This window comes from Grammomys surdaster, unplaced genomic scaffold, assembly GCF_004785775.1.
Source record: "Grammomys surdaster isolate TR1022 unplaced genomic scaffold, NIH_TR_1.0 138, whole genome shotgun sequence".
Lineage (NCBI taxonomy): Eukaryota > Metazoa > Chordata > Mammalia > Rodentia > Muridae > Grammomys > Grammomys surdaster.
Window position 1 is genome coordinate 3,203,918 of NW_021604596.1, and position 13,411 is coordinate 3,217,328.

At 39.8% G+C, this 13,411-nt stretch overlaps 2 protein-coding genes, 1 long non-coding RNA gene and 8 other non-coding genes across 21 annotated transcripts in view; 1 reads left to right on the forward strand and 10 right to left on the reverse strand.

The window, feature by feature from the left end:
- Cep295 (centrosomal protein 295) overlaps positions 1-3,362 on the forward strand; it is a 36,684-nt gene extending 33,322 nt beyond the window's left edge. For 7 of the 11 annotated variants that reach the window (XM_028763329.1, XM_028763322.1, XM_028763328.1 and 4 more), the window contains 7 exons: positions 115-257; positions 656-791; positions 1,233-1,810; positions 2,190-2,321; positions 2,470-2,560; positions 2,641-2,736; positions 2,958-3,362. In XM_028763329.1, coding sequence (XP_028619162.1) covers positions 115-257; positions 656-791; positions 1,233-1,810; positions 2,190-2,321; positions 2,470-2,560; positions 2,641-2,736; positions 2,958-3,181 — 1,400 coding nt within the window. In that variant the 3' untranslated portion in view covers positions 3,182-3,362. The remainder of the gene's footprint in view (positions 1-114; positions 258-655; positions 792-1,232; positions 1,811-2,189; positions 2,322-2,469; positions 2,561-2,640; positions 2,737-2,957) is intronic. The other 4 variants (XM_028763330.1, XM_028763323.1, XM_028763325.1 and 1 more) reach the window with 3 other exon arrangements.
- LOC114617713 lies at positions 3,285-3,664 on the reverse strand. The gene is made up of 2 exons (XR_003710853.1): positions 3,628-3,664; positions 3,285-3,410 (listed from the first exon to the last, which is right to left on the reverse strand). It is a non-coding gene; the product is annotated as an uncharacterized LOC114617713 (long non-coding RNA).
- LOC114617810 lies at positions 3,468-3,601 on the reverse strand. The gene has a single exon (XR_003710873.1). It is a non-coding gene; the product is annotated as a small nucleolar RNA SNORA25 (small nucleolar RNA).
- A 91-nt stretch (positions 3,665-3,755) lies between the features above and the next one.
- Positions 3,756-3,877, reverse strand: LOC114617812. Its single transcript, XR_003710875.1, has one exon. It is a non-coding gene; the product is annotated as a small nucleolar RNA SNORA32 (small nucleolar RNA).
- Positions 3,878-4,254: 377 nt separating this feature from the next.
- Positions 4,255-4,327, reverse strand: LOC114617807. Its single transcript, XR_003710870.1, has one exon. It is a non-coding gene; the product is annotated as a small nucleolar RNA Z40 (small nucleolar RNA).
- Positions 4,328-4,528: 201 nt separating this feature from the next.
- LOC114617811 lies at positions 4,529-4,657 on the reverse strand. The gene has a single exon (XR_003710874.1). It is a non-coding gene; the product is annotated as a small nucleolar RNA SNORA1 (small nucleolar RNA).
- Positions 4,658-4,757: 100 nt separating this feature from the next.
- On the reverse strand, positions 4,758-13,348 carry Taf1d (TATA-box binding protein associated factor, RNA polymerase I subunit D). Its single transcript, XM_028763334.1, is given in 10 exon segments — positions 4,758-5,644; positions 5,839-5,881; positions 7,051-7,113; positions 8,205-8,251; positions 8,254-8,359; positions 9,273-9,324; positions 9,646-9,821; positions 10,775-11,153; positions 11,880-11,974; positions 13,281-13,348. Coding segments are annotated over 8 exon segments (915 nt in total). The 5' UTR covers positions 11,951-11,974; positions 13,281-13,348; the 3' UTR covers positions 4,758-5,644; positions 5,839-5,860.
- On the reverse strand, positions 4,849-4,985 carry LOC114617808. The gene has a single exon (XR_003710871.1). It is a non-coding gene; the product is annotated as a small nucleolar RNA SNORA8 (small nucleolar RNA).
- Positions 5,723-5,793, reverse strand: LOC114617821. The gene has a single exon (XR_003710882.1). It is a non-coding gene; the product is annotated as a small nucleolar RNA SNORD5 (small nucleolar RNA).
- LOC114617813 lies at positions 5,945-6,077 on the reverse strand. The gene has a single exon (XR_003710876.1). It is a non-coding gene; the product is annotated as a small nucleolar RNA SNORA18 (small nucleolar RNA).
- LOC114617819 lies at positions 7,281-7,408 on the reverse strand. The gene has a single exon (XR_003710881.1). It is a non-coding gene; the product is annotated as a small nucleolar RNA SNORA40 (small nucleolar RNA).
- Positions 13,349-13,411: the final 63 nt, after the last annotated feature.

Below are 13,411 nucleotides of genomic sequence, written 5' to 3' on the forward strand. Positions count from 1 at the left end.
AACTCACTCTGTATTAGAGATGTTTAAACACTAGTGGACATGTTCTTAGCATTCATTTCCTGGGCTTCATTGAAGTTTTTAAAATTATAGTTATTTTGGTTTTTCTCTTTAAAGTTCCTGCTGTGGACATTGACTTTCCAGAATTGCAACACATATTTCCACACTTGCATCGTCAGCTCTTTAAACCCTTAGAACCACATCTGGATTTTGACTTTTCATCCCCTGGGACTCCTCAAGAAGACAGAGACTTTTACCAGGTATATGTTTACCAGGTTCAGTGCTGAGTATTGATGGATGGGTGATTGAAAGGTGGGGATCAGTCATCTTGAGGAATTTGTAGCTGAAAATGAGAAACTGCTTCACTCCCTTCAGATATGTGTGGCTCCTTGATAAAGGAGGTATCCCACTTATCAATCATTAGGTTTATAGAAACCAGAGGAAGGAATTAATTATCTCACAGCAGTTACAACATTCTGGGCAGAGTACAGGTTCATCTTTTAGGAATTTAGGCCTGGTGCCTGGTTTAGAATGGAATTTCTTTAATCATCACAACTCTGTGACTGTAAAGTTGTAAGGAAAAATACTAAAAGAATATAGTGGATTTGACTGATAACATAGGATCAGTGTTTCAGCCCTTTTTTCTTACTGTCCTCAGCAGTGCTCCTCATCTGAAAAACACATTAAGGCACCATCCACAAGCACAATCTGCTTCACAGCACTGAAGGCCAGCTCGCATTCTCCTAACTCAAGGCTGAACCAACTAGTTGATGTTAACCTGGGTACAACTGACGGTGTGTAACTAAGAGAGAGTGCTAAATCAACGTGAAGATTCTCTCCCATCCCTTCGGCATTTATGCCTCCCACATCATCTGTCCCCTCTCTGGTTTTCAGCATCAGAGGATCTGTTCCTTTAAGCAATATACTTGAATATGCACAGTACTGAGTCCCTTTTGTCCCACCTGACCAACTGCAGTCCTATCTTTGTAGAACTTTATATACATACACACATGCACGCACAAACATGTTCTATTTTTGCTATTCAGAATTCTCATGGGAATAAGCATGGAACCTGAATACATGATTTCTGTGAAAATTGCTGCCCACTGGCTTTATTGAATGTTTATACACATCAACTTTTCCTTCTAAAACTGCATAAAACCTATTTACAGTTTACTAAAAATCTGCTCTATCCAGTGTTGACTTTGTGGGGTTTTTTTGTTTTTTGAATGCAGGATCTGAACAGTCTTTTCAACAGCTCCTACCAGAATTCTCTTCACAGGAAAGCCAACATACTGATCTACCCAGTATTTATAGCATTGAAGCCAGAGGTGCCGCCCAAAGCATGGAAAACTATTCTGAAATATTACAAACTAAGGAAAAAAGTATCTATCTTCAGCCCTCAACAGGAAATTTGAGTCCAGCCTGCAGTTCAACTGATACTACTCTATTTGATCAGTTACACCTGCAGCACAGCACCCCATGGGGTTCTACCTCTACTGAGTGCTCAGTAAAACAATTAGGAAGCAGAGAAATGCTGGGTTTTGAAGATCTGTCAAGAGCAGTTACAATGTCACAAAGACTCACTGAAGATAAAAATACAGCTTTACCTATAAACCCACATGTAGGAACAGCAGAGATAGAAACTTCAGTTCAGGGGTCGAATTCGTTGAGTATTCAAAATGAAAAGCAAATTCAGAATGTAATTAAAACTAAAACTACAAAAGCTGCAAGAAATATATGTCAGCTAGCACAAGCAGAGCACATATTGAAATCTGAGTCCTGTCCATTTCGGAGCTCTATTCCAGTCTGGGTAAGTTAATTCCTCTTCATTAATTCCAAGCAAGTTTGAAAGGCCCCACTTTGGACACTCAGAAAATGTAGCTCGGCATGTAGGCTGTTTAACCCACCACTATATAACTCAGCATGGAACAGTTAAATGAGATAGGTATAAAAGTAGGTTTGTGAGAAAGCCTAAGACAGGCGAAGGCCTCCTAGGGATAGCAGAATGAGAGTAAAATGTTCATATTCCTAGCTGTTTATAATTGCAATGGATAAAATTGTTATTGACTTGTATGACAAATGGTTAACTGGAGTTGGTAATTTTAGGTCCTATAAAAATAGTAACAAATAATAAACTAGCTGACGTTCTGGGGTTTTAATTCTTAAGGGAAAATCGATTCCTATTTCAGGAAACTGAAACTGGCTATGGTATAATGGAAGAACCAGATCTTACTCTAGTGAGTACTAGTGACATCAGCATCACTGAAACAGATCTTGCAAACTTAACCCTTGAAGACAATGAGGCACAGAGTTGTTTTCAGGTAAATGTCTTAACTAGAACAGGCTGTTCTTGGGCCAAACAACGAGACTTCCTGGCACTAGCAAAGGGAAATACCTTAAAAATAAGCATGAGAACTGGGAGGTGGGAAGAAGGCAAGATGCTAGCAAACATAACTTCCTTGCAACTAGGCAAATGTAGCTCTGCCTACATCTTCAATGGAAACCTCTGTTTGTGGAGCTGTATCAGAGCCTTGTGTGGACCAAGCCACAGCACCTTCAGGTAAACCCCTTATCAGCTTGATAACATTATCAACTGATGTTTAGGTGAAATCCATGAATAATTTTTCTCAAATATTACAGCTACACTTATGGAACGATCCTACCAGAGACAAAGAGAGATCTGGAATAAAACCCGACTCCCTCAAACCAAAGAATCCAAGGAGAAGCTACTTACAGGTATGTTTCCTTAACAGTGGAGATTAAAAAAAGACTCAACCTGCCGGGCGTTGGTGGCGCACGCCTTTAATTCCAGCACTTGGGAGGCAGAGGCAGGCGGATTTCTGAGTTTGAGGCCAGCCTGGTCTACAGAGTGAGTTCCAGGACAGCCAGGGCTATACAGAGAAACCTTGTCTCAAAGACTCAACCTAAAAAAAACCTCATTCATCCCTGCTTTTCAGGTTCATCCTTGAGCCACCTGAATGAAGTGTCTCTTCCTGAAGAGAGAGAAGCTGCCCAAGCCCTTGTGCACCAAAGGGCACTAAGGTATCTATTCATTCCCTTGCTCTTAGCATTGTGTTACATGCTCCAACCTAATTCCACAAATTTCTCTTACAGGTTATACAGGCAGTTAGCTGAGGTGAAACAACAAAGAGAAGAGAAAGCAAAGCAAGAAAAAGGGTGAGCAGGAGCCACCTTTTCACTCACAAAGAAATACAAATTAAAACAGCTAAGTTTTCTTTCTGCGGGAAAACACTAGAGAAATTTCAGGCCAAATACATGCCAACTTCCTACAAATAGTGTAAAGGGTTTTTTTTTAATGTATAAAATTATTTATTAGGTCAAATAAATTCTTATTTAAGGGATTTGAATTTGATTCCTTTGTTGTCCATCCAGATCATCTGAAAATAGTCCTAAGAGAAGACAAAATAAAAGTATTGATGAGTTCATTATATTATTCAGGGGGAAGCCATGTTATCTTCTCAGAAAAACACAGCACTATCAAAAAAGTGCAGCATTTGCTCTGTGAAGAACATCAATCTTTGGTCACAGCGTTAAGAGCTTTTGGTTTTACAGCCCAAACAAGCCCTCTTTGAGATGACCTTCACTACCTGCCTCCCATATACATACCTTTCTCAAAGGTTGTCCAGTTGTACTTTTCAACTCTACATAAATAAGAACATGGGAGCAATTAGATGAGCATTCTAGAACCATCCACATTGCATTAGTAACTGGGTCCTAATTTACTGCTCGTCAACAAATGTTCCCAACAGGTTAGCCACTAGTCAAGTAGCATATGGCAAACCTAATGGGAATTTTTCTCTATGGTCATGTCCACAGCAAATGAGAAACTGCATTCTAAAAGCCTTGGTAATGACCATTATAAAAATAAGTAATATGACTAAATAAAATGATTATTACTTGCCTTTCTTTTTATCTGTCATTGACAACTTGTAAGTTCTTAACCTGTGGGAGGAAATGTTTCAAAGAATTACAAATTTCTATAAGGTTAGTTTTTTAGAGTGCTAAAACTAGGGGGAAATGAATGTTGCACTTGATACCCTGAAACTACAGTGCTGTGACTTCATACCCAGATGGGCTACATGAAGCAAGTTATCTTGCTCACATATATTGGCTGAGTGGGTAAAGGTTACTGTACAACTGCAACCCTGAATCCAAGAATATACCCATGGTTGAAGGAAAGGAGTCATCAATCAGGTCTGCATACATGGACTCTAAAGAGACTTACCCAAATATCGATGTTCAGAAAGGCTACTGTCATTCAGCCCAGTCAGAGCAGTTGAACATTTTGCCCATCATCACAACATCGTTTATCATAGGTAATGTTTTTCAAACCTGGCAGTAAATAAATTTCAGTGGGTTGGAAGTTAAGATCTTACCAGAAGATTTGAAGAAATACTCAATTTTCTTTAGGGATCCTCCTTATCTTTATAAACCTAGAAGATTGACAATAAACTGAATTATTATAGACTGAATTATTAATATCTCTGCGTTCTAGAGTGTAGTAGACAAATGTTACAGGTCTCATTGTCACCACTGTAATTTATCTGCTGTGATGGAAGCATGACCTGTATATCAATTTAGCCACATTGACCAGTTCTGGACACTGACCAACAATGCCCATTCTTACAATGAGGCTTAGTTTCTACTCAAGTAAGGACTGCTAGAAACAGAAATGCCTTACCATTTTAACGTAGGCTTCACTTGTAACAGCCTAGGAAGAAAAGGAATGGTTCATTCACCAGGAAACCCACATTGAGATCAAATTTAGAAGTTGCTGTGCCCTCCCCAAAAAACCTACATAAAAAATATGTACACGCATATGAAATAAACTGTATCATTAGAAATACCAGGTTTAACATGCACAAAGCCAAGAAACCAACGATGCCAGATAGTGAGTTTCTATGGCACTGCCTTTTGAACACTCAACAGGAAAGAACTGCTGAATGCAGATACCATGCAGTGCAAAGTCCTAAAGCACTCTCAGCCTTGCACTAAAGCAGCAGCTAATTTTTTAATGTTAACATATGTATACTAAGGGGGTTGGGTGGATCCCTCTTTCAGCTACTTAAGAGTTCTATCTCACATAAAAATAAAATCCCCACAAAACGGGAAAATCAAAAGATTAATGTTCTCTTGCACACACACTGACTGGTGTTGGCTACCTTCCCTGATCACTCCAACAAACACTGAAGTCTCACTAAAGTCAGAGCTTCTAGATTTAGCCATCATACCTGCCTGGCTGCTAGGGTTTTGGACTGTAGTACTTATATTCACTGTGGAGCTACCCAGCCAAGAATTTGATCTTCTGAGTTTTCCTGTTTCTCAGGCTGTATTCAAACTTGGATCTTCATACCTCAGACTCTCAACTCCTAGAATTACAGATGTGGGACTAGTACATGGTATATCTTTTAAAAATAACTCAATTATCCCTACTGAATGAGCACTTCTAATCATTTTGGTCTGGCATTTGAATGATTTACTTACTAGCCTAGCACAAAGAAAGTACTTTCTAGTTTGTACACACATGTTATCCCTGGAGATTTGTAATTTTTTTAATACAAAAAACCAACAGGAATATAGTTTTACTCACCAACGTCTCTGAAAAGTCTTCTTATATCCATTCCTAGAGAACAGTACATATGACTTTAAAAAGATATTTCATTTATAAAAACTACAATGTTTACCTAAGAGCTGTAGCCAGTTCTGTCAGAATTAAATTTTAGTTCATGTCTAGATCATTCAGCAGTTGAACAGTTAACTCATCATCTGAACTGTAGCTGTATTTCCCCAAAATGAATTAGTGTCACTAGAACTCACCTAAAACTCAGAATTCTAATCTTTATGAAGAAAATGCCAGTGCCTGAAGTAAAAAAAACAAAACAAAATTGACACATCACATGACACATCGGTTTTGCACTTTGTTTGCTGTCTTGTAGTTTCTTCCCACAGACCTAATAAACCGTCCTGTGAGAGTCAAGTAAAACCACAAGTTACTATATGAGGCGTTTCCAACGATGTCTGGCTACTAGGGAAGCCCCATCGGGATAGACCTCAAAAGCAATCATTTCAACAACTGTGAAGCTTTCTTCTATATGGACATCTATGAATAGGAAGTTAAGGAAATCACAAAGTAATCTCACAACATTTGCCTAGCTTAAGACCAAGGTTATATTCTTATAGTGCTGAGCTCTCAAACTGTCTTTTACTGTAGACATAGTTAACATGGTTATGCTGGCTGGAATACAGACACGCCCTTAGCACATACCTTTTATCCTAAACAATGAAGATAAAGTTAGTTTGTAGAAGCACCCATGTTTGAAAGTGATGTCTAACTGAGTGGAAGAGTGACAAAGATTTAAAAGAAGATATGCCCAACTGTCAGGAAGAAAGAGAAGCATTTAAATGGGCAGAAGGCAGGAGGAGAGCTTTACAAAGACACCTGTACATGAACAAGCTAGAATGAGCCAAAAGGATAGAGGCAGAAGTCAGATTCAATCAGTCAGCTGATGGACCATGAGCCAGAACAGCTGAGTTAAACCAGACAAAAGATCAGTAAGAAAGGGTGAAAACAATCTAGGCCTAGATCAGATTGTACAGAGGCTGGGAGCTTCCAACACGCCTTCATTAGCACATGGGCAGTAAGGCTCAGAGACAAATTAGGCAGAAAAAAGGTAAGTACCAGCATATATGGGCAGATAAAACTAAATCAAGAGCCTAAATAAAGGGGCAGTCTGAGTTTTTAGGAATAGCTAACTCATTACTTTTCAAATATTATGTGATGTTGCAAATTTCTGCTGTAGTTTATAAACCATGCTTGAGAAACTGATACTTTAAATTGCGTATTAGTCCTTATAGCCTTGTTTACTTTTGCATTATCCTGCCAAACATACCTCACAGTTCAAATTATTGTTTCTAATGTTCTAACGATTTACTGAGTTCCGGAGCACTCAAACTTTATTGAATTAACATCACTGAAAGTTAATGTAATTCTGAGATAAAACTGAAGATGTAAATGGACATGCTACTTACAACACTGAAACAAACATCCATTCGTGTATATCTTCCAATTCTGACTTCATAATCAAGACAAGCCTTTAAAGAAAGGAATATTCATCCATCGCATTGCCTTTATAGGATAAGCTATATATGTGTACATATATATATTACATATATGTGTGTGTATATATGTATACACATATACATACATATATATGTAGGATACTGCTAGAACTAGTCTCATTAATATCACCTATGTTCTTAATATTCCTTCTTGTATGTATCAAAACTCATACTGAACAATGAGTTCTGGGTTGCAAAAGAGGATTTTATTTTTTGCACCTGTCCACTGGCCTTTGTCCAACAGCCGAACAAAAACACACCAAGTGCTATCAAATTTGACACAAAACCAGCCATACAATTGTGACCACATTATGGACAGTGGTAATAATTCTAAACAACCATAGGGGAAGATAAGCACTTGTTTGACTCAAGACTTACATACCCAGCTAGAACCTGTCTGTGGATGTGAAAAGAAATCTCAGATAAGAACATTCTTGTAGCCGGGTGGTGGTGGTGCACGCCTTTAATCCCAGCACTTGGGAGGCAGAGGCAGGTGGATTTCTGAGTTCGAGAGTTCAAGAGTTCGAGGCTAGCCTGGTCTACTGAGTGAGTTCCAGGACAGCCCGGGCTACACAGAGAAACCCTGTCTCAAAAAACCAAAAAAAAAAGAACATTCTTGTAGGTGTAGATAGAATTGTGGTTCAGCTCCCATAACCTCAACAATGGCTGGCTAATTACCATCTTATAACTTGAGATCCAGGTGCCCTGATGCCTTCTGACCATGAGTACCAGGATGCATACCGCACACATATGCATGAAGGCAAAATACACAAATATGAAATAATGTTTAAAAAATTTGTTTGAGTTAAGCACTGAACTGTTTTGGTTCTTGAAACTACACATGTATAAGAATGTTAGCATTCTCCCTCGAGAATCAAAATCATATTTGCTCTAATAGTAGAATAGTCCCTATAGTATTTCTTACTCTGAAATCAAGCACTGAAAAGAGCTTTGCTGAGTATGTATTAGCCTCCCTCAGCAAGTTTATCTTCTTTCCCAGAATGGTTCAGTGATTCTTACTTTTCTTGATCTATTTGGCATACACAATCATCTGTGTTCTTTACCTTGATAGTCACATGTTCATCTCCTTTCCAGGTCCTTCTGTGCCCTGTGTGGCATCTTTGGCTTTTTTAGAGAATGTAGATTCTTTCTTAATCTTCTCTGGTTCTAAGTTTCTCTTCCTTGAGAATTCTGAACTTATTATGAAGCAACTGTCTTCCTGCATTTAATAGAAAAACTAGTAACTAAACTCACCAATGACTGGTGCATGAATGCAAATACATTCCTCACTACACCAGCACTATTTTCTCATAACAGACTAGCCAAATGTTCTGTATTATCTTATCAGGAGTTAGAGCAATGGCTCAGTGGTTAAGAACACCTGGAACACTAAGAACTGTTCTTTCAGGGGTCCTGTGTTCAATTCCCAACATCCACATGATGGCTCATAACCACCTATAACGTGACCTCTTCCATTAATCAGGTGTACAGATAGAGCACTCACACATTAAGTAAAAAACAGAAAACAGAACAAAAAGCAAGCGACAACATTGGCTTCTCTTACTTTCAAGACTAAGTTTCAATTCCATGCACCCACTATGTGTATGTAGCTCCAGTTCCAAGGGATCTATCTATATAACCTCTCCTGACCTACCCAGGCCCTAGGCATACATCTGGTATACTTACCTGCAAAGCACAATACTCAAATTTAAAAATAAATTTAAAAGAAGTCATTTGAGCCAGGCACAGATACACATTTTGCAAGTCAATAACAGGTACAAAGACTGTGTTGGCAGGTTAATCCACTGGTTTGTGGTCTCAAGAGGCCAGACTGACTCTGGCCTCCACAAATCTGTACTCATACCTGCATGCAAATACACACATACCCTACACACAAATATTCAAAGCTAGAATTATAACTCAGCAGTATGATGCCTTGTCATAAACATAAATGCAGACAAGGCTTTGAACCCTAACCCCTGGGGATAAGAGAGAAGGGCCACCAAAAAAAAAAAAAAAAAAAAAACCCCACCTTGGTATCAAATAGCCTGAATTGTTTAAATAAATGAAATTTCAAAATAGTATACAACTTCTACATTCTGTAAATGAGACAATAAAAATCAGCCACTTACAACCAACTTGATATCACATTCAGACTGAGGATTTGTTGCTTCATCTTCAGTTCTGTAACATCAAATGGAATGTGTCACAATCTTACCTAGTATTCTGATAACACTGAAACCTATAGTCAAAGAAAAACAATCCTCCCAAAGGTGATGTCCTGTACCTCAGATTAAACTATCCTAAATGGACTAGAGGTTATGATTACTATTGAAGAATTTTATAGGATGCTCATTTTATATAGATGGCACATGCCTTTAATCCTAGCAGAGACAGATAAATCTGAGTTCAACTCTAGCCAAAGCTATATAGTGAGACCATCTTTAAATTAGCTTAAAAAATGACAAATCCCATTAACAAATTACCCTTCAAGATCCAACTTACAATGGCTCTTCAATAGGAGAAAGCGGACCATCATCATCCATATACTTGTATCTACGGCTGTCAAGGTCTTCTTTTTCTAAATCTTCCCCAGCATGCATTTGCTTCAAGCATTCCTTAAGGTGGTGTTCATACTTGAGTTTCTCAATATGGTGAAAAAATCCTCTTGCAACAGCTTGCTGCAAGTTAGAACATACAATTCCTTACATAGTAAAACATAAATACTAATTATAACCAAGCTTGAAACTGTACCAAGGGCTAGACAACAGCTTGCTGTTCATCAAAGGACCAGATTTGAAAGCACAGAAGCCATGTAATGATGGTTCTTCTGTAATTCCAGACTTGGGTAGTGAAGACAATATCTAAGTACAAGGTGACTAGGAAGACAACCCAAATTGGCAAGTTCTGCCTTGTCTGCACATGCACACACAAAGAAATACAAAATAGACATCAATCCTCTGATTACACATTCCACCCAAGAACCATTCGCAATCAGTTTAATGCTCAAACATTTGAAAAACCTAACTGGTATCTGGGTGCTTGGTTTTTCTCTCCAGCTCTTGTCCTAGTTAACTTTAATTATCAATTTGGCATAGCTCAAAATCACCCGAGAAGGGATCCTAAACCAAAAGACTGCTTTATTTTTGCACAGTGATAGCCTAGATTGTGGTCATTACCATTTTGAGCAAGAGCTCCTAAGCTAACAATGCACATGATCAGCAGCTTCCTTCAGGGTCCTATTCTCCAGCCCCTCCTGGGTACCTCTAAAAGTGGGCCTTAAGAAGTGACACCATATCTGCTCACCTTGTAATGACAGGTTTGACTACTGCTGAAAAGTTGGGTAGAGTGTGCTTCAGAGTAGTTTAAAGACAATAGTATGAAGGGACTCTGTACAAGGAACCCTGTTGGAGTAGTCTAACTCCCTAAATCTGTGTGCACACTGACAAATGTACCTGTGCACATTTCTCTCACTAGTGATGCACGTGAGATGAAGAGTGGAGCACTTTACATAGATGACACTACTGTTAAAGTAACATCTGTTTCACGTGTCCCTCAGACAAGTAAGAATGGCCATCAAACCATTCCATCTTACCTAATGCATTCACCTACATTAAAAAAAAAAATCACTCACCTCATATGTTAAAATTTTCTTCCAAGGTAAAGGTTTTCTTCCACTTTCAGATTCTAAGAATGGAAACACAGCTCCTTTGTTTCTAATTTGTTTTGCATCTATTTGTGACCTTCTAGTGTTCCTTGTTCCATATGGTCTTCCTCTTGGTCTTAATTTTGGCTTGTACTTCCTCTTTTTCCTCCTTTTCCGTTTCTTTTTCTTAAATCTTTCAAAAATTGCCTTTAAAGTCAAAGGCCTTGGCTCTAGAGAAGAGTCACTTGATGACTCTGTTTCAACACTTGCAGGGGAAGTAACACTTTTCACAGTAGGGAGTCTTTGCTTTTGTGTAGGTGAAGGAACACACTGTGTTTTAAATAAGCTGCTATCAGATGAGTCATCACTAAAACAAAAATGAAACTGCATCACTGAATTATCATTAGATATAATCCTCCTCAAGTGGCAAGGCCCAACTCCCAGGTAGCTATAATCATGCATTCCTTCAGATTCACAGCTCTAACACCCTCTTACTGAACTAAGAGCACCAGGACAGACCATATAAAAAGCACTCACAAGAAATCCAAACATGTTAAACAGTCAAAGTACATTTCTTCAAAGATCAACCCCCCCTAAAATCATACCCAGCATTTTAGAATGAACTCAGGTACCAGTTAGCCACTATGTCCTTATTATACCTAAAACAAGACATTGTTGGCTAAAATGTTCAATTTTATTTTTCAAAAGCTCCACTTAACTACTGAAGCTTCCACTATCTACTAAACAAAACTGGGCCAAAAACCAGAAATAGCCCCCAAAATGTAGTTTTCTTAGAAAATTAGACTATGTTCCATTTCTACATGTTCAGATAGCTGCAAAACTGTTTTACTCAAACTGTATTAGTCAAGCCAATATATGTTGAGTTTTCTACATCTTTATGGACAAGCATTACAAATAACTTCCCATCATTCAAACACACTGGAGTGCAGGGTGTGGTACCCATGCCTTTAATCCCAACTCTTGGGAGGTAGACAGGCAGGATTACCTGGGTGAGAGCAGCCATGGCTCTATCCATTGAGACCTTGATTGAACATCTGGCCGAATCTACAGTTTCCCCACAAAGCTACCTTACCTTTGGTTTCCAGTATCTCCAGCTCTATCCGAGGCCACACCGTCAACAGAATTCACTTCTGATTGAGACATCACTTCTCTGCCTTACCCAGTTTTCTGCAATTACAAATTTCAATGATGCACCTTCCCATACACAGCATTCTAATGTTAAAGTTCAACATACTCCTCACCATTATGTGAAACCGCTCTGGACAGTACATTTTACATCTACTTCTAAAGCCTGAGTGAGCTCAGCAGAGCTCCTCTGCTCTTCCAGAGTTCCGCTTCCAGTACCCACATTGGGCTGCTCACAATTTCCCGTTAACCCCAGCCCCCGTATGTTTCGGATCTTTTGTCTTCCTGAGTACCCTCACACAGTTTTCTTTAAATCTGAGTGAAAACAAAGAAACCACATCCCAATGCAGTTTGTTTTCTCTCTAAATCTAACCCCCAAACCCTTCTTGGCTGTAACCACCACCTAGCCTCACAGTAATATAGCATTTCTAATTCCAATCTGGGCTGCCACCTGACACTCCAACTAGAGTTCGGGTAGTTGGGACATGGCGATAGTGGCTCAAAAGATTGTTACTGATCAAACGGTACAAGAACCTTTAGATTATGGCTGGAGCGGTGGCCTAGCAGTACTGTCAATGGACTAAGATTATACTCCCAGCACCAACATGGCAGCTTAAAAATAGCTGCAACCAGTCCTATAAGATTCGATATCCTCTTCTGGGCTCTGTGAGCACAGCGTGCACATAGTGTAGAAATAAGAGGGAGGTAAAACGGCCACGTGTACTAAAGGACAGAAAATTTCAAAGTTATTCTGGGCTACACAAATCCTAGAACTAAACTAATCACAATCTTCAAGGGTAAGAAAAACAGGTGACTACGACCTTAGATCGCAAAATATCCACTATATGAACTGCTTTTCTAAATTAACCCATCAAAACTGAAATATAAGGTTGGCCCGGTTACACCAACGATACATCTGTGGGTAAATCCAAAGATAATTACTATAAAGCCCTATCTAGGAATCACTCCTAGGAATCACTGTATGCTACTTTCAAGCTCCGAGCCTGCAAGCTTTGGAGGCCACGTGGTGAGCTGAGTCGAACATGTGCGGTGGGCCGGCAGACAAGACCCTTTAAGCAGGTTACGAGATGAGGGCAGGCAGCACGGACCCCTTTCAACACACTAAAAAACCCTTCCAGGCCCAGAACACCCCGGCCTCTCTCAACAGCGATCTGGAGTCTCGCGCGGTCTGCGGATGGCTGCAGCCTGGCCCGCTCTGCGGCTCGGAGCCCTACATCAGCGCCGTTTCCGCGCGGACAGCCGCCCAAAGAGCCCCGCGCTGCGGGCCCCGCGGTCCCGCCAGGTGGGCCGCGGCAGACCAGAGCACTCAACCCGAACAACCGTTTACCTCTTTCGCCGCGCCGAAAAGAGCGCTCCGGCGTCCAGGAGACGAACTAGGACAAGGACGAAATCTCGCGTGAGGGCACGTCTGTGGGCGTGGCCATACGTATGGACTGAGTGGTGGGCGGTCCTCCGGGA